This window comes from Aspergillus fijiensis (genome assembly GCF_003184825.1).
Source record: "Aspergillus fijiensis CBS 313.89 unplaced genomic scaffold BO72scaffold_128, whole genome shotgun sequence".
Taxonomy (NCBI): domain Eukaryota; kingdom Fungi; phylum Ascomycota; class Eurotiomycetes; order Eurotiales; family Aspergillaceae; genus Aspergillus; species Aspergillus fijiensis.
The window spans coordinates 1-21513 of NW_024469104.1; the positions used below are offsets into that span (position 1 = coordinate 1).

At 51.3% G+C, this 21513-nt stretch overlaps 8 protein-coding genes across 8 annotated transcripts; 5 read left to right on the forward strand and 3 right to left on the reverse strand.

Moving 5' to 3' along the window:
* Positions 1 to 1457: 1457 nt before the first annotated feature.
* On the forward strand, positions 1458 to 2822 carry BO72DRAFT_393308 (branched-chain amino acid aminotransferase, cytosolic; the record flags this gene model as incomplete). Its single annotated transcript, XM_040941936.1, has 3 exons — positions 1458 to 1872; positions 1963 to 2564; positions 2637 to 2822. 3 exons carry the CDS (start codon positions 1458 to 1460, stop codon positions 2820 to 2822), a joined length of 1203 nt encoding a protein of 400 aa, XP_040794893.1.
* Positions 2823 to 3094: 272 nt separating this feature from the next.
* On the reverse strand, positions 3095 to 4727 carry BO72DRAFT_443135 (AAR2 splicing factor family protein; the record flags this gene model as incomplete). Its single annotated transcript, XM_040943546.1, has 2 exons — positions 3095 to 4187; positions 4230 to 4727. 2 exons carry the CDS (start codon positions 4725 to 4727, stop codon positions 3228 to 3230), a joined length of 1458 nt encoding a protein of 485 aa, XP_040794894.1. The 3' UTR covers positions 3095 to 3227.
* An 825-nt stretch (positions 4728 to 5552) lies between these two features.
* On the reverse strand, positions 5553 to 6270 carry BO72DRAFT_443139 (40S ribosomal protein uS11; the record flags this gene model as incomplete). The annotated part of the gene is made up of 3 exons (XM_040943547.1): positions 5553 to 5865; positions 6053 to 6125; positions 6204 to 6270. 3 exons carry the CDS (start codon positions 6268 to 6270, stop codon positions 5553 to 5555), a joined length of 453 nt encoding a protein of 150 aa, XP_040794895.1.
* A 432-nt stretch (positions 6271 to 6702) lies between these two features.
* Positions 6703 to 9476, forward strand: BO72DRAFT_533138 (prephenate dehydrogenase (NADP(+))). Its single transcript, XM_040950483.1, has 7 exons — positions 6703 to 6807; positions 7223 to 7283; positions 7338 to 7449; positions 7536 to 7684; positions 7788 to 8387; positions 8509 to 8640; positions 8881 to 9476. Exons 1-7 carry the CDS (start codon positions 6713 to 6715, stop codon positions 9037 to 9039), a joined length of 1308 nt encoding a protein of 435 aa, XP_040794896.1. The 5' UTR covers positions 6703 to 6712; the 3' UTR covers positions 9040 to 9476.
* A 1562-nt stretch (positions 9477 to 11038) lies between these two features.
* BO72DRAFT_40229 (uncharacterized protein) lies at positions 11039 to 11333 on the forward strand. Its single transcript, XM_040942202.1, has one exon. It carries the CDS (start codon positions 11093 to 11095, stop codon positions 11297 to 11299), a length of 207 nt encoding a protein of 68 aa, XP_040794897.1. The 5' UTR covers positions 11039 to 11092; the 3' UTR covers positions 11300 to 11333.
* Positions 11334 to 11922: 589 nt separating this feature from the next.
* On the reverse strand, positions 11923 to 12859 carry BO72DRAFT_40231 (uncharacterized protein). Its single transcript, XM_040942205.1, has 3 exons — positions 12776 to 12859; positions 12464 to 12626; positions 11923 to 12284 (listed from the first exon to the last, which is right to left on the reverse strand). The coding sequence occupies exons 2-3, from the start codon at positions 12593 to 12595 to the stop codon at positions 12108 to 12110; spliced, it is 309 nt and encodes a 102-aa protein (XP_040794898.1). The 5' UTR covers positions 12596 to 12626; positions 12776 to 12859; the 3' UTR covers positions 11923 to 12107.
* Positions 12860 to 14055: 1196 nt separating this feature from the next.
* On the forward strand, positions 14056 to 15779 carry BO72DRAFT_40242 (cytochrome and DOMON domain-containing protein). The gene is made up of 2 exons (XM_040942211.1): positions 14056 to 14285; positions 14342 to 15779. The coding sequence occupies exons 1-2, from the start codon at positions 14237 to 14239 to the stop codon at positions 15601 to 15603; spliced, it is 1311 nt and encodes a 436-aa protein (XP_040794899.1). The 5' UTR covers positions 14056 to 14236; the 3' UTR covers positions 15604 to 15779.
* Positions 15780 to 16220: 441 nt separating this feature from the next.
* BO72DRAFT_533140 (putative cytosolic regulator Pianissimo) lies at positions 16221 to 21135 on the forward strand. Its single transcript, XM_040950484.1, has 4 exons — positions 16221 to 18322; positions 18374 to 20209; positions 20270 to 20436; positions 20500 to 21135. Exons 1-4 carry the CDS (start codon positions 16592 to 16594, stop codon positions 20699 to 20701), a joined length of 3936 nt encoding a protein of 1311 aa, XP_040794900.1. The 5' UTR covers positions 16221 to 16591; the 3' UTR covers positions 20702 to 21135.
* The last annotated feature ends 378 nt before the right edge of the window (positions 21136 to 21513 follow it).

Genomic DNA, 21513 nt, shown 5'->3' on the forward strand with positions numbered 1-21513 from the left:
AGGCGCGGGAATACATCTCCGGCATTGCATGGCATTCATTAGATCAGCCTCCTGAGTATGTAAGCTGGGATCTTTTACTCAAATAGTAACTCTTTCCTAGCCCATATAAACAGTTAAAGTTGTACTGTACGGGGTACTTTACATAGCTACAGTATGTGACGGCGATGCGAGGATCGGCTAGCACTTGTTCTGACTCGGTTTAGACTCCACGTTTCATTGATCATGAATCAAGCACTCTACTGGATACTACCTAGTGACGATGTTGTCCCATTGTTTGCTTTTTGATGGGTACCTGGGAAATTGCAGTGTCTTCTCGCTTGTTTGCTTTCTTGTTTTTCTCTTTCTCCGGACTGTCTTTCGTTCTCCAATGACAAGGCTTGATCGTGATCGATCGAAGGAGACAGGTAGTGTATGTTCCAAGTTGGGAATGTCGGTCTGCTTCCCTGGGAACACAAGCAAGGGTCGGCCACACATTTAATCTCTGAATTTTGCTTCTACACAGCACGGGGTACTATGCATTCGAAATATGGCCTTTTCCCCCACGATTTGCTGGTATGCCTTGTGACCTGGTACCTTGCAAAAGTCTAAGCTTGTTTGGAAGGGGAGAGGGTGCAGTACAGAGTACTGAAGGTACCTACTCCGCACACTGTTCGAGTCTCATTTACACCGCTATTTTCTGCCAGAACTATCTCACCCAGACTCTCGGCGGTGAACTTACAGCCATCCTTCGCAGACTTGCTTAGATAAGTTCTGACTACTTTGTCCTGCTGCTCACACCGCCTGCGGTTATCCTCGGTCTGGGCGGTTGTCGAGGGGCACCGATGGCGGAGCGGGCACGATTGAAGCGGGACAATAGATCCTCAAGGGCCCATCTTCAGAATCACTTGGAAGGTACAGAAAGCCGTTTCAGAGCAACAATAGCACCATCTGCGGAGACGTTAACCGATGATAACCTATCGCGGGCACGATCCCTGATGCTCAGGGTGCCGATTGAACCGTCTCTCAACCCATAGATGGATCCAACTGCTGCTGCGAATTCGGATATCGAAGGCGAAAAGACGTCCCAGACCATAGGGAGATTCGGCTCGCCGAAAAGTTTTCTTTGCCTCCGGGTCTGGCATGGAAAGTTCATAAAGTAGACGCATCGACATGTTGTAGAAAGTTGTGTATCTGGTTCCCCTCCTGTCCTCCTTTCAACTTCCCTCCGTTCGCCCTGTTGTCTCCCACTCAGCGACCGATCTTTGGATCTTGGCCCAAGCTGTAGCCCGTTCGAGTCGCGTCCCCGAACTCCGTTCCCGCTGGTTCACTTCCAAAGTTATCTCTGTGGTGACTCACCATCTTTCTGCGGGATAATCTCTCAAGTATCAATTGGGCATATCTCCCTCCTCCCCCAGAGCGTTGCTTCCAGATATCTCCGCATATTACCCTTTCCGACCGAAAACTTAAGTGAAGTGATCATGGGTTCTGCTGCGCCTACTCTCGCCGAGCTTGATGCCTCGTACATCAAGGTGACTCGTTCGACCAATCTCCGCGATGTGCCCCTCCCTGGATCGCCGGAGGAATTGAGCCATTCCCACTGCACCGATCATATGGTTACTGTCCGGTGGACGGCGAGCAATGGCTGGGATACGCCTGAAGTGAAGCCCTTCGCCAACCTGAGCATCCCTCCCACCGCTTCGTGCCTGCACTACGCCACCGAATGCTTCGAGGGCATGAAAGTATATCGCGGCCAGGATGGCAAGTTGCGCTTGTTCCGACCCGATCTCAATGGAGAGCGCTTGGACGGGAGCTCCAAGAGGGCCTCCCTCCCTGGTTTCAGATTCGAGGAGTTGAAGCACCTCATCGCGAAATTGATGCAGATCGATGGACCACGTATGAATCTCCCCGCCCGTATCCCCTGACCGACGATCATTTCATGCATGACACCCCAGCTGACACCGAGGTCGTTCTCTCTTGCTGCAGGCTGGCTCCCCAAGGATCAACCCGGTCGCTTCCTCTACCTCCGTCCCACGGTGATTGGAAACGGCACCCAGCTGGGCGTACAAACCCCCAAGGAAGCACTCCTGTTCATCATCGCGGTCCCCTGGCCTGACCCGTCGAAGAAGAAGCAAGAGGAGGGTGCCCCCCACGGTCTGAAGCTCCTTGCCTCCCAGCCCGACACGATCCGTGCCTGGCCCGGTGGCTTCGGATATGCTAAGCTGGGCGCCAACTATGGACCGTCCCTGGCCGCGCACGGCCGGGCGCAGGCCCTCGGATTCGACCAGGTGCTCTGGCTGTTCGGAGAGGACCGCAAGGTCACCGAGGCCGGTGCCAGTAACTTCTTCGTCGTGTGGGACAACAAGGAGACGGGCAAATTGGAGTTGATCACTGCGCCTCTGGACAGCCAGTTGATCCTGCCTGGTGTCACCCGTCGTAGTGTTCTGGAGCTGGCTCGGACACACTTCGCTCAACCCTGCGGCAACCTTGCTCCCGTCGAGGTCGTGGAGAGGGAGTTCACGATTGCCGACATCGAGGAGGCCTGGAAGGAGGGGCGCATCGTCGAGTCTTTCGTCTCTGGTACTGCGGTAAGTTTTCCTCCTGGTAGTGATTTGGATTGTGGATTGGGCGAAAGAAAAAGTTACTAACATTGCGACTAGTTCTTCATCACCCCTGTCAAGCTCATTCGCAACGGCAACGTCGACATCGACCTGCTGACTGCCGGCGCTGAGCGTGCAGGCTACGCCGCTCAGATCAAGTCGTGGCTGGAGGCCATCATGTATGGCAAGGATGGCCAGGAAAACCACAAGTGGGGCTTTGTCATTGAAGATGAGATTGAGAACTAGGCCGAGAACTTTGGTTATGGCAAGGTCCTGGAATGTTGGTCATGCAGAGAAGGATTGCCACGTGGGGGTCTGTGTGGAGGCGGGGTTGGGCTGCGTGCCTTAAGGGTGGTGGACTGTACATAGTAGTGCTGTGTTCTGCTTCTGATATAGAGCTAGATCCTAGAGACGAATTTCCAATGTTTTATGACTCTGACTGCTTCGTTTTTTATATATATGTGAGGGCCATAGACCTGTTTTAGTATTATCGTAACTCACCATCGTTCGATTCAAGTACCTGTTTCATAATCTCGTGTAGTCTATTCATTATCACATACATATCCCGTGGTTGATGTATACATGCTATCCACTGAATTTACATGGATTTACATGTGACATTGGCCAAAATCCAACCAACAGCTCCAGCTGCTAATTCAGGTTCTCACTGGAATCGCTATCGTCCATTCCAGTGCCCTCTCCAAGGTCCACAACCATAGGCGCGTATTCTCCAAGCTCCTCTTCTTCATTGTCACCCGCCACCTCCAGCTCGACCTGCTCACCATCCTCCAGTTGTACCATACCTCGTCGAAGAATCACGTCACGATTGAGCTCCCAATCGTATTCCTCTTTGACGAAAGCCTCGAGCTTTTCGAACTCCGTCTTCACCTGGGAGTCTGTCTCTTCGAGAACCTCATATAGCGACTTCCGGAACTTCATTAGTAGCTTCCGCAAGAACGCACCGCCTTCTTCTCCATCAAGGTCAAACAAACCCCCCTCTACATCGTCACAACGGCGCAGCTGCAGCAAGAGCAAGCGCAGCAGATCACTCATGAACGCCTCCCGCTCACGGATCGCACTCCGACAAGTGAGGATCAGCTCCAGCAAACGCTTCCACTGCTGCAGACACGAGTAATTCATCAAAGTCAGGATCATCAAGAAAGAGAATTGCAGCTCGCCCAACAGCTGGCCTGCCCCGGCCCTCTCCCTCTCAGCATCCGTGGCCCCTGAACCCGATGAAACCCTATCAATCAAGTCCCCCAAGGCCCACGAACGATCCTGGGCGGCCTCAGTCCTCTCCCTCCCAATCGCACCCTCCCTCCACGTCCGCTTCAGATCCACCGGGACAAACGAGAACTCCCGTTCCTTCTCCCCGGTCACCCTCTCGATCGCCCCCTCATCCAACCTCTGCTCCCCCCCTTCCTCTGCCTCCACGGTCAACCCAGGAATAGCATCACTATCCCTCAGCGCGGTACTCGCCGAGGTAACCATCCACCGAGCCCTCCCATCGACATCCACAACAGGAACCCCAACAATCCGATCCAGCAACCCCTCCGTAATCCTATCCGTCAAACCTCGCCAATCCCTCCTCCCCTCCTGCTCCTCCTCCTCCTCCTCTTCCTCCCCTTCTACCTCATCATCTTCAAACCGCACTCCCCGCTGCTGCTGCTGCTGCTGCTTTTGTGACTGCATCGCCAACATCGCCTCCGTCACCCGACTCCGGTACCGAAACAACCCGCCCCGCCGATAAACCGCCCCCAGATTCGCCTTCTGCCGCATCGCCTCCTGCCGATCCGCGTCGCTAGCGGCGCTCAACGGTGCGAGCGTTTCACTCTCCGTGTCCCATTTCCAGACTATGATGTCTTGGCCATATTCTTGCTGCTGCCGTTGAGTCGATGGGTGGAGGGAGACGAGTGCGCCGGGATTCGTATCGGCGGCGGCGGCAGCGCTGCCCAAATCCCCAACGTAGAACCAGCTTCCGCTCCGCAGGGAGAGACTTTCGGTCGTGCCGGTGTAGAGGAAGTGCCACCCCGCAGGTAAGTCGCGGATGCCGTGGAAGTTGGCGGTCGAGGTGAAGGTGATCAGGTCGATGCCGACGAGGGTCTTGGGGGGCAGGTGGGGGAGGAGGATGGTGGGGGATGGGGTGGTCATTTTCTTTTGTGGCGTTGGGTAGTGGTTTCTTCTTCTTTTTTTCTTTGGCGGTCAGAGGTTTTGGTAAGCGGTTCGGTTGAGGGAGATCATCTAGGATGTTGGAGAGGACTGTAGGAGGTTTTGTTGATTGTATTAGGTGGGAGGGGTGAAATGGGTGCAAGCTAGTGGGCTGTAGAGAAGTGATGTTTTTGGGAGGGGTCGTCGCGCCCCCGCGGATTGACGTCAAGTTTGAGCTAGAGCGAAAACTGGCAGGCCGAACCAGTATATTGCTTTCGGCTAATTCCTGTTGTTGAAGTCTGATTAGGTAGAAGTTGACGTGTTACTGTGCTGTTGCATTTGATAGAGAGGGGCAAGACTTGGAATATGCGCCGATCAAGTTGGAAGCTTCGCGATACGCTGACTGATCGATAAGTTTGGGCTTATCTTAGCGGCTGGGTGGGCCGACCAGCCTTAAATATTTCGCGAGAATATCTACATCCTGAGATCATGGCATCGAAAGCAGATGGCAAGATGTCTGGCTTCTTTGCTGCCCGAAGCATGATTACATTTATTTTTACGTGTGATGGGAAAAAAGAGTGCAGTCCAAGGTTCCACTTATATTGACCAGAGCAACCGTCGAGATGACACCAGACTAGCTAAGATGTGAAATTCCAGAACCGCTAAACACACTTTTGGGTATGTAATAAATTGAAGACCAGGCGCAAAAAGCCGTTCTTCGCGTTTATTCCATCCACAGCCGGCAAGCAGCACCGAGCAACAAGCCCCCCAGACACGTGCGAAAGAAGCCTCTGCACCAGTTTGGAGAAGACCGAGACTCGCACATGCTTACAGACGACGACCACGGCGACCACCCTTGCGACGAGTGGAGTCGGAGGGGGTGGGGGTGACGTCCTCGATGCGGCCGATGCGCATGCCGGAACGGGCAAGGGCGCGGAGGGCGGACTGAGCACCGGGACCGGGGGTCTTGGTACCGTTACCACCGGTGGCACGGATCTTGATGTGGAGGGCGTTGATGCCGAGCTCCTTGCAGCGGGCGGCGACGTCCTGGGCGGCCAACATGGCGGCGTAGGGGGAGGACTCGTCACGGTCAGCCTTGACCTTCATACCACCGGTAACACGGCAGATGGTTTCACGGCCGCTGTAGTAGAATGAGTTGTTAGTATTTGTCTTTTGCGCTGTTCCCGTAGATGTTCTTCAATTTTGGTTCCCCATCAATCTGTCTCGGTTTGCCTTGCCACGACTCTTCGTAGCCAGCCTGATCACAAGCGCACCGGGTTCGAGAGATGGTTTCCAGAGGTTTGCGAAACGAGCACGGAGAGACTCACGAAAGATCGGTGACGTGAACGAAGGTATCGTTGAAAGAGGCGAAGATGCGGGCAACGCCGAAGACGAGCTTGCCTGAAACCCCCCAATGTTCACATTAGCATCTGACTTTGCGCGAAATGAATTTCTTTACTGCTGGGAATCAGTTCGTACCATCACCGGCCAGAGGGCCGAGAGTGACGTTCTCCTTGGCGGCAGGGGTGGTCTTCTTGGGAGCCATTTTTGTCGGTTGTGGGATGGAATATGGGACAGAAGAAAGGAAAAAAGGAAGTCGAAGTCGAACGCGCCCGCTCGAAGTGAAGTTGGGATAGAGGAAAAAAACCCGGCCGGTGTGTGCCCTATCCACACCCCGGCTCTGATTGGCTGCAGATCAATCTTAGGCCGTGCTCAAGCGAGCGCCTGCCTGAGGCCTCGAGCAATCAAGGCTTTTTTGACAGCCGTTGATTGGCGGCGCCTCGGCCTTCTAGTCGGCCCGAAAGTTGAAGATGCCGGCACTATTTAAAATTCTCCCCGTGGGTTTCAACGGGCTTACTCTTTCTCCTCCTTTGTGAACATTCAAGCCAAAACAATTGGTGCGACTCCGTGGCCATCTGCGCTGGGAGTCTAATGAGCTGATTGTCACTTATTCGACGTCTCTCATCTTCGCTCCAGGCACCGCCATCATGGGCTTCACCAAGGAGACTGCCAGTATTGGCATTATCGGAATGGGTGATATGGGCAAAATGTATGCCCAGCGCCTCAGTGCCGCAGGATGGAGGTAATACACGCGAAGATTCTTTTCTTTCCGTTGCCGTCTCGATAAGATACCCTCAGCGTTTTCTCTTACTAGGTAAGCCACCACTCTCTTCTATTTATCTTCCAGATACCTTTCAACCCACTCCCACTTTGAATGATGACTTGAGTGCATTTGGCTCGAGTATGGCTCGGTGTCCGGCGTTTATATCATTCTGATATCTCTGCTACGCACTGGGTCGTCAATGATGTAACATCTCAGCTACCTATATTTCTTTGTCTGAAATTCGCAACACAATCATGCTTCTTTCCATAGCCATTCGCTGTTGGATCTCGCGCTGACTGTCCTTGCTTCCAGGTTATTAATTTTGTGTATACTTTTTGATCATTCGATAGCAAACAACATCAGTTGTACTAACTAGATATCTTCCCCAATAAAGGATTAATGCATGTGACAAACTCGATTTGTATGAGGACTTGAAAAATGAATTTGAATCTCAAGTACGTCTTTGATTACTCGCAGCCAGTGCTGTCCATAAACTCATCTTGAGAAAGCAAGGTGTTACCGTATACCCGAATGGACACCTGGTTTCTAGGATTAGCGATTACATCATTTACAGTGTAGAGGCTGGTGTCATTGACAAGGTAGTCGCTGAGTATGGCCCATGTATGTCTTTGAAGCCGAACCGCCGCGCCCCAGCATTGCTCCCTTTTCTACTGTTACTCGACAAACGTTGTCTGACGCCTGGAAAGCCACCAAGCTCGGCGCAATCGTTGGAGGTCAAACGTCCTGCAAGGCCCCGGAGCTTGCTGCATTCGATAAGCATCTTCCCCCGGATGTAGAAATTGTATCCTGCCATTCGCTCCATGGGCCCAAGGTCAACCCCAAGGGCCAACCACTGGTATGCTTGCGTGATTGATTGATTGATACCTTTCAATGATGGTGACAAGGATCATCGCAATGTGGCCGGTACACCCCCTAGTAACATACCTTGCTTCCTATAGGTCCTGATCCAACACCGTGCGTCCGATGAGAGCCTCAGATTCGTCGAAGAAGTCCTATCATGCTTCGGCTCCGAATACGTCTATCTAACGGGAGAGATGCATGACCGGATCACCGCCGACACGCAGGCGGTTACACACGCCGCCTTTCTGAGCATGGGTACGGCTTGGCAAGCAAACAATCAGTTCCCCTGGGAATTCTCCCGCTGGGTTGGAGGCATCGAGAACGTCAAGATCAACATCACCCTGCGCATCTACTCCAACAAATGGCACGTGTATGCGGGCCTGGCCATTCTCAACCCGGCGGCGAAGAAGCAGATCCGCCAGTATGCCGAATCGGTGACCGAACTCTACAAGCTCATGATCGAGGGCCGTCGCGAAGAGCTCAAACAGCGCGTCAAGGCGGCGGGCGAGGCCGTTTTCAAGGCGGGGACCGAGAGTCAAGAGCTGCTGCTGAAGGACGAGGTGCTCGATCGCTTCTCCTTGTCGAATGGTCCGCGCGAGAAGACGCCGCCCAACAATCACCTCAGTTTGCTTGCCATCGTCGACTGCTGGTCCAAACTCGGAATCGTGCCTTATGACCATATGATCTGCTCAACACCTGTAAGAACCCCTGTCCTCCCCGGGTATCTGCCCGCCGCGTGCGCACGCGGAGGTCTAGTATATTGCCCTCATCCCCTCCTTCAGTCTCACTCACACTTTCGTGTCTTCACAATCCAAATAGCTCTTCCGTCTCTGGCTAGGTGTCACAGAGTACCTGTTTCGCAGCCCCGAGCTCCTCGAGGAGGCTCTCGACACCGCCATCGATGACAAGACGTTCCGGTCCGACGACTTAGAATTCACTTTCGCAGCGCGGGTAAGTAACTAGACTTTTGGACCTGTTCCACTTCCTCCCTTCCCCCCTCCCTCTCGACCGACCCGGATCTCCGTGGGGCCAGCATCTGTCCGCGGGGGCTTATGCAAGTTTTGCATCTGCCAATCCCTGTCGCTCTTTCTCGTTCTCTCCCCTCGGCCGTATATGCGCTGTTTGTCGAGCCCCCCTGTCGAGCGTTCGTTCCAGAATATCCCACTGACATTATGTGACCATTTCTGATAGGCGTGGTCCGACTGTGTCTCTTTCGGTGATTTCCAGTCCTACCGCGATCGCTTCGAACGTATCCAGCAGTACTTCGCCCCGCGATTCCCCGAAGCCGTCAAGCTGGGCAACGAAATGATGAAGACGATCCTGGAAAAGACCACCCCCGGGAATTCCTAAAATTAGAAACCCGCTTTGCCCCCCGGGAAAACTGTATCAAAATGAGAAAACATGACAGCTTTTCCCCCAAATCACGAAATGATAAGTCAAAAATCAGCCCACTTAAGAAAAGGGCAAGCCACTGGAACTTGGCGGGACGTCGGGTAGCGCGTTTGGAAACATCCGCGCGCCGCGGGGGGCCCGGAAAGGACCCAACCATAAGAGAAGTACGGAGCTCCGTAGGGAAGCGGAGAGTGAGAAGAGTGCCAAAGGGGGCTCCTGCTCTTGTACCGTAGTTGGGTAACATTGTTGTTAGCGTATTCCTGGAAACAGAGAATAATGTAGTATAACCATCACAACTGAGTGGGGTGGCAATTTTTCTCGAGACCATGTGGTGGGTATGTGTATGTGTATGTGTATGTGCGTTTGTGCACTAGCGCATAAGTGATTTTGTTTGTTTGACCTTAATAATATCTAATGGCGGATGTCGAGGTGCTTTTCGAGTATTATTGAACGTCGTCAATGATGCATTGCTCTTCCACACAAGTCAGGTCGGTCCAGGGGTTCGCTTGCGCACGGGGTTTATTTTCTGGGGGGGGGTGCAATCTATTTGATCGGCTGAGCTTTATCCCCTTCAGGCAATTCGCATAGGTACGCTTCGTCGTTTCATGGCTGTGGTGGAGAGTGAGTGCAGGTCCCACTGGGCCACTGGCGATTTAGGCTAAGCTGAGAGCTGGATTTGCTGCTTCTTCCAGGCAAAGCTAGTCTATCAGTATCTGGATTAGCAGCTCGAACCCCTCCGTAGTTACTTGATTGCTAGGCTGCTAGCAAAGGAGGCTGTCGGGTCGTACCGTACCTCGACTAGTCGATTAATCAATCGACTGCGCATGATTTGATATTCACATGGCAATAGCGTGTCAAAGTGCCAATGGACATGGGGGGAGGGGGAGTGGGCATGGGGATGAATTCTCCGACATGCTTCTTAAGGTTATTGCTGGCATTGTGGCGCCTTAGTACGGTAGGCCTAAACGGCAGTAAGCTGATTAGGGTGAACGGACGCTCCGAGTGGCCGTCTGTCATCTGTTTGATTCTTGACATTTATTATGTCTTTGTTTTCATGGAGGTAATAGGGGAGTTGATGATGCTGATCTAGTTAGAAGTATGGGAGCACTCCGGACGATTGACTTGTTCGAGGTACCGTCGACGAAGGACGGGTCAAGAAATGTATACCGAGGGCCGGTGTCAGGCCACATCTGGCAGGAGGTCCTCTATTCCAGTCTCATGGATCGCCTAATATGTTCAATGTTCAATGTCAAAGTCTAATGATGCTAGTATTGTGGTATGCTCTACGGAGTACACAAACAAAATGGCTTACTTGCACCCCTGCATAGAAACAATATATTGCAGCTCAACCCGCTTCAAACCGATTGACATTTGCCCATATTCATTCAACTTCCATGCTGACTGACCCCCGGGCACTCACCTCCGATGGTCAATTCACCAAAAGACTTAGTTGTAGTGGTAGTAGGACTGGACATTTGGTACTTGGGGGGGTCCTTTTCTGACATTCCACAAAAGATCCAAGCGCAGGATAAAGTATCTGTCTGCCTTCCGCATCCCCTCCCTCTCCGTCCCCTACGCCACCCATAAGTGGAGTATGCTGATAATTGAGAACTTTAAGAATGATACGAGGTTACGAGGATTTTGGTAGCATGGTAGCATGACGCGGGACAAACGAAGGGGACGGGAAAGGAGCGGAAGGATTTGCAAGCTCAGCCGTGTTTGATGGCAGATGTGACTGGTAGAGGCAAACCAGCTTTGAATCGAAGTCATCTCCAAGAGGTCGGAATCGGCTGGAAGGAGAGGGAGAGAGTGAACAGTCCTCTGCCCAGCCCAATGCCCAGAAAAGACCAGTCAATGTGACGGCAAAAATTACTACTGGCAAGAGAGAGAAAAAGAACAGAACTTCGAAACCACAGCTTCCACACCCTTCAAGCCTCAAAAGAATGCAATGACAGTATTTTTAGTCACCAGCAGATGATGTCGTCGGTCGAGTCTAGTGAGTTTCTATCACATGGGCTGCTGGCCTGCTGCGCTAGCGCTCCGTAAACTAGCAGTGGCTGCAGTGCCAATTTGCATGGCAGAATTTTTATGGAGCATCCCGTCCCCTTCAGGTTCTCTCTTCCCCCCTCTCTTTTTTTGTTTTTGTTTTTGTTTTTCTTTCTTTCCTCTTTGGGGAGGAGGCTGGCTAAGAATAACAACTGACTGGGACGTGGATTGATGATTGATGATGCTATGATGGAAGACCTCTCTGTCATTGGATTGATGCTTTCCAAGCGAGACCACTTAATCAAAGCGATGACAGGCTCAGGATTCCAAAACAAAGGGGCTGCACGCCGGACTCCGCAGCTAAGTGGTCTTGCTTTTTCCTGAAACAAGGGCTACGCATAATCTGATTCCCACATGTGTACATCATGCTGTGGTCTAGCGAGATACTTACTCCGGACTGGACAATGTCATTCTGTATGAGTGAGTGTTGACGTGCATAGTCGTACAGTACTGTACATGACCTGCCTTCACCCTCAAACGTCAAGCTACCGACTTTCGATCGAAGGATAGAAAAAGAGAATGCGAGACCTGGTGTCTTGTACTTAGTATAATGTAAGGGTAGCACAGCATTAGGAGCGCATAAATAAAGTTTGTCGTTCTCCTTTCGCATGGGCAATGGACGAACGAACCCCCTTTTGCGATGCGAAAAGGAATCGCACGGGTAAAAGCCTAACTGTTTACCACCCAAGGTTGCGTCGGCTGACTACTCCCCTATGTCAGGAACGGCAAAACCACCGTCTTGAAAGCTTGCAACAATTCGAGTTCCGTCGACCGTGACCGTGGAAAAGGCCAGTATGGACTTGGGTAAACGAAAGAGAAAGAAAAAAGGTTTCCTCCTTTCCCATCATTGGTTCCGAGCTTCCGGTGGCCCACCACTTGCTGCGATTTGCTGTGCGTAGAGGAGGAGCCCGCGGCGAGAAGAACCGCCCTGGATCGGTGAAAATACGACTTGTTCCCGAGATCCGATAACTTGGTCTTAGCTACGGGAGGCCGATGCTGATTGGCAGTGACGGCACTTCAGGACTGAACCATCCGAGTAAGACGAGCAGGTAGCCACCCAGCTTTTCAGGACGAACAGGGTCCATGATTGGCGCCAGGAACAATAAGCGGAGCAAGCCGGACGTCTCTCTGCGTCTCTGGGCTCCCAGCTTTCTGAACTAGTGCGTAGGTAAGAACTCAGTTTTGGTTGAAGTAAGTGGCGGAAAGGAATGACACGATGGTTTAGGGGAAAGCCATGTTGATCCCGGGGAGAAGGATTTAGGTCTGGAGACTAGAAAGAGGGGAGGAGAGAGGCGTCCCCCAGGGAGGTGGGGGGTGGGAGAGGGTGGAAGGGAACCTGAAGTTTACTAGTACTGAATTGAATCCAGTTCTTCACTTCTCCACATGGAATGGATATACGGGACGTAACCGTTTGCCGGCCCTTTCCATCCAAAGCAACGAGCAACCTGTTGGTCGGGCCATAAGACATAATGGAAGCTGTCAAGGACTTTATGTGAAGTCTAGAACGAGCTGGTCAGCCACTGCTGGGAAAGGATGCGAAAGAACGTGTTAATGCCTCAGAACGGAGGTAGTACCAGTGCAGAAGTACTCCGTAGTCGGGAAAGGAGGTGGAAAAGACGGTGCCGGCGGAGGAAAGGGAAACACGTACCGGTACACGGAAATGGGAGAGAGAGAGGAAGAGTCAATTGGAGAACAAAAAAAGGTCCAATTGAGTCCCGCCCACAATCCTGCGGTCTGATTGATCACCTGCCGTTCTCCGACCCAATGGTCCCTTTAGTAGGTATCTGGTATGCCCCATCCCGACAGTTGAAAATCATGGATGCTGCACAATTGAATAATAATATTAATCATAATAAAAATAAATCAAAATAATGCCCAGCCCGAATACTCCGTACAGTTTTCCCAGGATTATGACCTACTAGATGACCTAGATGACCTAGACAGGGCTAAGACCGTCTACTACTGCCTAGGAAGGAGGAGTCTAATTTCAAAGAGTGTTGAAGACAATAAGCTACCTTGGATTCGCCAATACCTGCTAGTATGATTCCAGGCATTGCAGTGACCTCTCTCATCCTGTATCCAGACAAACCCATGAAGCACAGACCATGTGGCCATTCCACGCCCAAAAAAATGCCCACACTACGTAGGAATACGTACCAGGCAAGATACCCAGGTCCCAAAGAGGCGTGGCAGCCCCGGGGAACTTAAATCTGAAAAAGCCCGAGGATTTTCGCCATGATTGTCAATCTGGAAAAAACTAAAGGTACCCGCTTGCCGGGCATATCTATCTGACAATCTCCCATTCTGATTGACGATCTTCTCTCCTTTCGTGGGCTCGATTTTGCTTTCTATCGTTGCTCGATCTGAGTAAATGAGTAGTCCCGATTGTCACTCCCTTGAATTGCAAGTCTCTCCTTTCCTGGTCAGTTTTTATCCGGCCATCTGAAGTGGTGTTCGCCCGCATGGTAGTGTGTGATCGTCATCCTTCAACTCGTTGAGATTGTCATGCAGACGGATCTGTCGCATGGCATTTGTGGCAACGCTATGTGGCTTATGACAACTATATGCGATTCTATTATCCGAGTCCTTCAAGTATGACTACTCCTCTTGTCCTCTTGTTCGAGGATCTGTTCCATTCCAGATCTCTCTCTATTCCCGTCATCACTGCTTTCATTCTCTCGCTATGCTCAACGCGAGAATATCGCGCGGACCATGCTCTGCTCTCTCGTCATGTCATGGAGCAGTAGTAGAAATCCCATTTGGTTGTCGGTCGTTGCTGACAGACATTCTTGTGCAGTGATGCTTTTTGCCTCAATATACTTCCGAACACCAAGATCCCAGCAGCAAAGATCCCAGCCCTAACATACTCAAAACTCTTCCGTCACCAAGAGCAAACCACGCCTATTCTTCGAGATCTCCAGCAGCAACACTCCTTGACCTCAAAAACGCTCTAAACCATTATTTGTATTCGATTATAACTATTATACCGAACGAATTGGATTCGTGCTGCCTTCATTCTTTTCGACCACATTTACGCTAGAATACTTCTGCCGCCTTCCCTTGATATCCAATCTGTAGACGGCCTGGTTCCGTCGTCATTACCGTCATTATGAAACCGTCTTCTTTCCTTATTGCTGCCGCGAGTGCGCTGGGTCTTGGTAAGGCTTTCTTCTATGTGCAATACTTACTTTCCGGCTGACTCGCAGCTTCTCAGCACGCACATGTTTCAGCAGGGTTATCCATCACGATCAGAGGTCCTATGACTATGAAGATGTGTCCTACAGCATTGACGTACCTCAGAACACATCGTCCACAGGGTCAGGCCCTATCTATCTCCGGCTCAGAGCCCCGCCTGGCGTCAAATGGTTCGCATTGGGCCAAGGATCGCAAATGACAGATGGAAACCTCTTCATCATCTACTCTGCACCAGACAATAACGTCACGCTCTCTACGAGGAGAGCAACCGGTCATGTCCAACCTCTGTACGATTCTAGTATTCAGGCGTACCTCGAGGAGGGATCTGGTATATACGACGGAATCATGACAGCGAATATTCGCTGCGACAATTGCACGACTTTGGCCAACGGCAAGAGCGCTGTTGGAAAGTCCAGCTCGTGGTCTTGGGCATTGACTTATGGGCCTCCACTGGCGTCTACCAATGTTTCGGAGATGCTGTACCAACACGACTGGCATGGGTCTTTTACATTGGACTTGGAAAAAAATGCCGGTAGCAATTTCTCCAGTCCGTACTATGTTCCATTGCGCCTTTCATCCCATCCTTCGCCCTACTCCAACCCGCAGCAGGTCAGCGATACCATTCTTCACAAAAAGCGAATTGCGCACGGCGTAATGACCTCCGTTGCCTTCGTTCTCCTATTTCCTAATTTTGCGCTCCTCCTATACATCGTTCCATCGCGCCGCACCGTGGCATGGATTCATGCCCCTTTGCAGGCCTTTGCCGTGCTTTTGGCTCTGGCCGGGTTTGGGGTCGGGGTTTCTGTTTCAAAGGACCTCCAAGAGCTCGGTGGCTATCATCCAGTTATTGGATATGTGGCCGTTGGCGGAGTGGTGATTATACAGCCGATTCTGGGAATCATGCAACACCTGCATTTCCGCAAGACTGGCACGTCGTCACTTTATGGAGTCTCGCATCGGTACCTTGGCCGCTTTCTCGCAGCCCTTGGAATTATCAATGGAGGAATTGGCTTCCATTATGCGGCCACGAAAAACCCCGATATACCACCCGCGTCGCCACTCGCTTATGGTATCATCTGTGGGGCAATGTTTTTGATCTATATCGCTGTCATCGCCTGGCGTAGGCGCAAGAACAAGCGTCTTGCCGCCAGCAACATGACGTCGAAGTTTGCTGAAAGTAAAGGAACCTTGGCCAAAATGGACAACAGCAGTGATAGCACACTGGTCCAAGTACCACACGATACCGCCGATGTGCCGCGGAAGAAGTCGTGGGAACCATAGTTATATGATGGTTACACCGGCTATTATCACGATCCTTATCAGCCCATCAGCCATTTTTGTACCACCAAGCGTACATTCCCGTTAGGTCTTGCATATCCGGAGTTTGTCCCACAGCATCTTGGAATATACTAATTCCCCCGATCTCTCTTTTCATGTACTATGATGTTGCGTCGATGTAACAACTTCTTCTTTCTCTCAACTTATTTTTCTATTTTTTTGGTCTTTGTAATCCTACGGGATTCAACTATATGTACATATCTTCTTGGAACGAACTAGGTAGTCAAACATGATGTCTCATGAGTATGCTTTCGCCATAGATTATAAACCGGTGGTTCACCAAAATGTGCGAGTTTTACAAGATGGTACAAATTATGGTTGTAGTGGTGTCATGGATCTGGAACCAAAGACAAAATAACAGAAAGAAAAGAAGAGAAGAATAAAAGAAAGCAAGAAGAACAAACCGAACACCCCTCATTCAGTACGAACTCATCTCTGCGTGTTGTTGAAGGCCCGGTAGTTACGGGAGGTGTTGGCCTGAGGCGATAAGGCTGGGTTAGTCAGCCAACGGGCGCTGGCCAAGCCATGGATGAATCCAGGCTGAAACCACCAACAGTCGGATTTGAGAGAAACCCCGGTCAATGAAGCAGACAACTTGTTTTCTGGGACTAGTATCTTAAGTCTATCATCCGTTGCTTTGTGCTACATAACCAGGGTCTCATAAACCGCTCCTGACACTCCAATCGTCGCCGCCCTAGCCTCCCCAGCGTGACCGCCGCGAACCCGTCTCCCCTCTCCTCCCCTCCCTTCTAAAGTGCCCGCCGTCAGCCCCAGTGGACCGTTACCAGAGCCTTTCCTCCTTCTTTACCCTCGATATCTGGCTGTCTCGGTAGCGCTCGTGGACTCTCTGCAAACTCAATGCAGCGCTTCATTCCTTATTTAAGTCGCGACAGGTGATAGTCACTCCCATCACGCGGCTAGATGGAGCTCTATGGCGTCCGGATATAACTCAGGATTCTCCGCGACATCAGTCCAGCATCGTGCCCTGGGTGATGGACCTTCATACTCTAGTCTGGAGGATGGCTCCGCGGACGGTAGCTGGGCCGAGCCCGCCACGAGACCCGGGAGAAATGCTCGCTCTGAATCTGGAGGCAGTGCGACCATTGGCGTCCGGGGAGGCTCGTTGACCACCTCGGTCGGAGCCCCTGGAAGCTTTAGCTCTGAATTGAAGAGCATGAAGTCATCGCGGAGCACTACACCCCGTCCGGACGGAGCGCTGAATCGTCGACCGAGCAGCTTTATCGACCAGGATGATATGCCCACTTCCGAGGAGCGACAGGCTGTGATTCGAGACAAGATCGCGAAGGAGATGAAAATCAAGACGGGAACCGAGAACATGCTGGAAGCGCTACTCGCGAAGAATCCGAAACATACGAAAGACCAGAGATTAAGAGTTGAGTCGGAGCTGAGCTCATCGAACCGCAAGCTTGCAGAGCTGCATCATGAACTCGAGGAGGAGATGCTACGTGCGCAGGCGCCGTCTACCCCACCTCGAAGTCGCCTGTCGACCCTCTTTCAAAGCAGCTCCATGCGTTCACCTACTCGCAACAACCCAACGATCGAGGAAGCCCAGATTCAAGAGGGCGAGGCGGAAATGGAGTCACCCACATATGTCCTTGCAGAAACACTACAGGCCTTGGAAATTGAAGGCATGCCCCCGGATTATTACGTTGAACGTGCAAACAGTCTTGTGGAGCTGTTTAAGCGACACCCGACCTTAAAGTACGACCTCGAGTGGTCTGTGTTTGGTTTGCGCGTGCAAATCATGCTTCTCAGCGACAATAAAGAAGCGGTGGCGGCTGGATACAGATTGACACGCTACGCTATCGCGGACCGGAAGTCCCTCCAGATTATTCGATCGTTCCATACAGATGAGCTGGTAATTCTGTCCCTAGTCAAGGAAAGCAAGGCGAGCATTGAGCGGGAGCAAGCTTTGAAGTTCGTCAGGGCCTTCTTGGACGTCAAGGACGGTGTGCGAGAGATTTCGCGCGCCGTAGTCAGGACCATTGTCTCCGTCGCAGAGCACTACGAGGATCGTCTTCGGAACATCTCTATCATGACTCTAGCTGAGATTCTGGTGAAGGATCCCGAATTGATAGCATATTCTGGGGGATTCGCTACCCTTCATGACGCCTTAGCAGAAGGAACGTTTGGCGCCTCAGAAAGTCTCGTAGCGAGTTTCCTCCATGTTCTCGATACCCCCCACAGCAGGAAGCATCTACGAGGAGGTTGTGAGCTAGAGGCAGTTCTTGCACCGTTTACTGACTCCTTGTCGGACTCGGTCCGCAATGGGCGCTTGAAGTCTTCAGCTAGAGCTATCTCGGCAATGCTCAAGACATGGCCGGGCTTGATTATACTCGCAAGAAACGGAGCCAAACCTTTGCAATCGCTACTCGACTCATTACATTACCCGGACCCGCAGGCAAGAGATTTGATCATGGAACTTCTGTTTGACGCATTAAGAATCAAGCCACCATCATGGTCATCATCTTTCCTGGCTGGACGAAGGCTCACAACTTATGGGCGGGTGGCCAACCTCAGAACAGAATCGGACACGAAACATGTTCAAGCATTCTATAACGATGATGGTAGTCGATTCGATTTGACGGCGCATTTCTCAACATTGATTCTTGCCACCCTTGTCGAGGCCGGGTTGTCGAAGGTTCTTAAGGTCATTCACTTGAAACTACAACCGATGCTGATACAAATTTAGGCACTTTCGGATCTCATCGAGGACGAGACAGACCTGTCACTCAGGCGCAAAGCCACTCTACTCCTCACCGAGGTATTGAAACTAGCGCATCATTCATTGCCTCAACATATCAGTGCGAAGCTCCAAGTTCTGCCCCACCTCCTGCCAGCTGCCATCAAATTTGATGTCGAAAATCATGACATCTCTACTTCGACAATATATCAAATAGACAGCATCAATAGAACATTGGCTCGCAGCTTCCCAAACGGCGCGGGACGTTACAATGTCGAAGTGGACATTTCCGCTTCTCTCCTCACTGTTGACCAAGGCAAGGAGAAGTTGAGCCCTTCTATGGATGAGACGCAGTTCCGCAACGCCATCCTGGAGACGCATGTTTTGAACACCGTCAACTACCTGAAATGGAAGTGGGACCTGATTCACCGCATTGTCGAGGGGCCTTTGACCAACCCCAAGCGTCTGGAAGAAGCTATCAAAGGCTCGAAGTTCATGAAGCGACTGATCGGATTCTATCGACCTTTCAAGTACAGATTCTCCATGCTACCAAACACGAAGCCAAACCAGCGTTATGTTCGTACAGGGTGTGCACTAATGCGCACACTCGTACAACTTCCGGAAGGCACGAAATACCTGGCCGAGAACAAATTTTTGAGGCAAGTCGCTGAGTGTCTTGCCCAAGTCGATCGCATGAGTGGTCTCACATCGTCTGCTCCCCTGTTCTCCAAAGAACAGATGGCTAGCACGTTGAGCGGAGGGTACTTTGCTATACTGGGAACGTTGAGTAGTGACGCGAACGGGTTGGCTATGATGGAACGATGGCATATGCTGAATATGTTCTACCATATCGTTGAGCTTCGAGATCGGGACGACCTGATTCAGACTCTTCTTGGGAATATGGACTACACCCAGGAAAGTCACCTTAGGGTCATTCTGTCCAAAGCCCTAACCACTAGTTCCAAGGAGATTCGCATCTTCGCGACTCGACTCCTACGAAAGTACGCTGTTGGAAATGTTTCTCTCCCCGCTCTAGCATCTGCTGGTAACAATGCGGACTGGGTGGTCAAGCTTCTCGTTACCCAGCTTTACGATCCCGACGTGTCTGTTTGCCAAGTGGCTGTGAAAATCCTCGAGGAGGCATGTAACCAACGTCACTATCTCGAATATGTGGTGAAGTGCCGGCCATCGCTAGATCATTTAGGTGAAATTGGGGCGCCATTGCTCCTACGATTCTTGTCCACCTCAGTGGGCTACCATTATCTCGATGGGCTGGATTATATTACCCAGGAAATGGATGATTGGTTTTTGGGTCGAAACGATGCTTATGTGGGCCTTGTTGAAGCAGCCCTCTCGCGTGCCTATGTTGACCAGCCACGGAGGAGTAGCTTTGTCCCTGAAGATCTGGTTGATCTTCAAGACATTGGACTAGTGCCGCCCCATTTCTATAGAGAGCTCGCCCGAACCGCTGAAGGATGCAAGCTTCTAGAGCACTCCGGTCATTTCAATGAGTTTGCTTGGACAATTCGCGATTTCCAGCTGGATGAAGAAGACACGGAGGCTCTTCTTAAGGTCAAAGGCTGTTTGTGGGCCGTGGGTAACGTCGGCTCGATGGAACTAGGTGCGCCGTTTCTGGAGTCAGATATCGTTCAGCATATTGTGAAGATTGCAGAAAGTGCGGAGGTCCTCACGATGAGAGGGACGGCTTTCTTTGTTCTAGGGTTGATCTCACGTAGTCGACATGGTCTCAAGGTGTTGAGAGACTTCGGCTGGGATTCCGCTCTCGACCACAAGGGAAACTCGCTGGGCCTCAGTCTTCCCACCGACTTCTATAAGCTCTTCCTGGTAAGGAACCCACTCTAGATGATCTACAGAGGTGCAATGACTGATGAGTGGCAACTATAGGTCGACTTTCCGTCGCACTCTAGGACCCGTGAGGCCAAGCGCACGTCTCAAGAGAGGTTCAAGGAGGCCACTCTCGATCCGGATCCCGCCAACCAGAAGATCTTGAAGCTTATAGTAGATATGGGAAACACGGTTCTATCGAAGAGAGCAGCGAATGATCTCAATAAGTAAGTAACATTGTCCGGACCATCCATGCAGATCCCGGAAGCTTACGCTCCAAACCTTTATAGCATCAAATCGAAGCAACCAGACCGGTTCTACCAGCCTCACCTCTTTCGCAAGACTCTCAATATTCTCGAGAGCCATCATTTTCGCTTGCCCGCTCGCCGCTTCGCACTTGATCTGTTCGATAAAAGCGTTCTGCGGCGCATCGTTACCGAAGATGATTCAGATACCGACTCAGATACTACCTCATCCCAAGTTTCTGGATGACGAGTCTCCGTGGGCGTGATATGAAATCGCGCCTTCGATAGCACGGTTTAACCTCATCAGGCGGGTCGGAACAGCTATGCGCAATCCTCAGGTCTGCTCTTACCTTCATGTACTCGGCAGCAATTCCATCTCTTCCAATCTCCTCATCGCTTTGGCCTCGGCGTTGGACGGTTCAGTCATGAGCAATGAAAGGATGCCAGCATTTTCATTTTTGCTCTTTTCTACCCTGATTACCCCGGCAGTTACTTTGCTTTTTTCCACCTACATAAGTAGGTGCAGTTCGACCCTCTGCATAGTCAATGACTCAGTCTGTTAGCGATGGGCCTGGGGAGCATTCTTGTCATATCATTGCTCAACTTATGGTTCACGACGAATGTTCTTTCCTTCCTCCGGCATCTGTATGTACTGTATATACATCAAGCACGAGCGTTGATGTCCGTAGATAACTACTTGGTGTTCTCTCGGATGCACAGACCCAAATTCTAATTGAAGACGTAGAATGTCGATTTGCAAGTACCACGTTCACTCCCTATAGAGACGAGAATGGCTCCGACAGGACAGAATGGTGAGTTTAGTCGAGCCATTGATTAGAAGTTCGGGTCCCTCGATTAACTGCGGGGGAGCTAACCCAAATAACCCAAATAACCCACCCAACTTAATTCCCGCGGCTCTCCGCCCACCTGGAACAAAAACAATCATTCTCTACTTCGAGGCCTCAACCTCTGCCGTCGCTCTTGCTACATTTCAAGCAAACTATTACACCTTTCACACACTAGAAACTATCGTCGCTTTCACCAACCATTCATCTTACT

Bases quoted from the DNA above. Each gene is read 5' to 3' on its own strand.
- BO72DRAFT_533140 (XM_040950484.1), top strand. From the start codon at position 16,592: ATGGCGTCCGGATATAACTCAGGATTCTCCGCGACATCAGTCCAGCAT. The intron at 18,323-18,373 runs GTTCTTAAGGTC...ATACAAATTTAG, and splicing joins TCGAGGCCGGGTTGTCGAAG to GCACTTTCGGATCTCATCGA. The intron at 20,437-20,499 runs GTAAGTAACATT...AAACCTTTATAG, and splicing joins GCAGCGAATGATCTCAATAA to CATCAAATCGAAGCAACCAG.
- BO72DRAFT_40229 (XM_040942202.1), top strand. From the start codon at position 11,093: ATGGGCTGCTGGCCTGCTGCGCTAGCGCTCCGTAAACTAGCAGTGGCT.
- BO72DRAFT_40242 (XM_040942211.1), top strand. From the start codon at position 14,237: ATGAAACCGTCTTCTTTCCTTATTGCTGCCGCGAGTGCGCTGGGTCTT. The intron at 14,286-14,341 runs GTAAGGCTTTCT...GCAGCTTCTCAG, and splicing joins CGCGAGTGCGCTGGGTCTTG to CACGCACATGTTTCAGCAGG.
- BO72DRAFT_533138 (XM_040950483.1), top strand. From the start codon at position 6,713: ATGGGCTTCACCAAGGAGACTGCCAGTATTGGCATTATCGGAATGGGT. The intron at 7,450-7,535 runs GTATGTCTTTGA...ACGCCTGGAAAG, and splicing joins AGTCGCTGAGTATGGCCCAT to CCACCAAGCTCGGCGCAATC. The intron at 7,685-7,787 runs GTATGCTTGCGT...TGCTTCCTATAG, and splicing joins ACCCCAAGGGCCAACCACTG to GTCCTGATCCAACACCGTGC.
- BO72DRAFT_40231 (XM_040942205.1), bottom strand. From the start codon at position 12,595: ATGTCTTATGGCCCGACCAACAGGTTGCTCGTTGCTTTGGATGGAAAG. The intron at 12,285-12,463 runs GTTCCCTTCCAC...CCTACGCACTAG, and splicing joins TCAGTACTAGTAAACTTCAG to TTCAGAAAGCTGGGAGCCCA.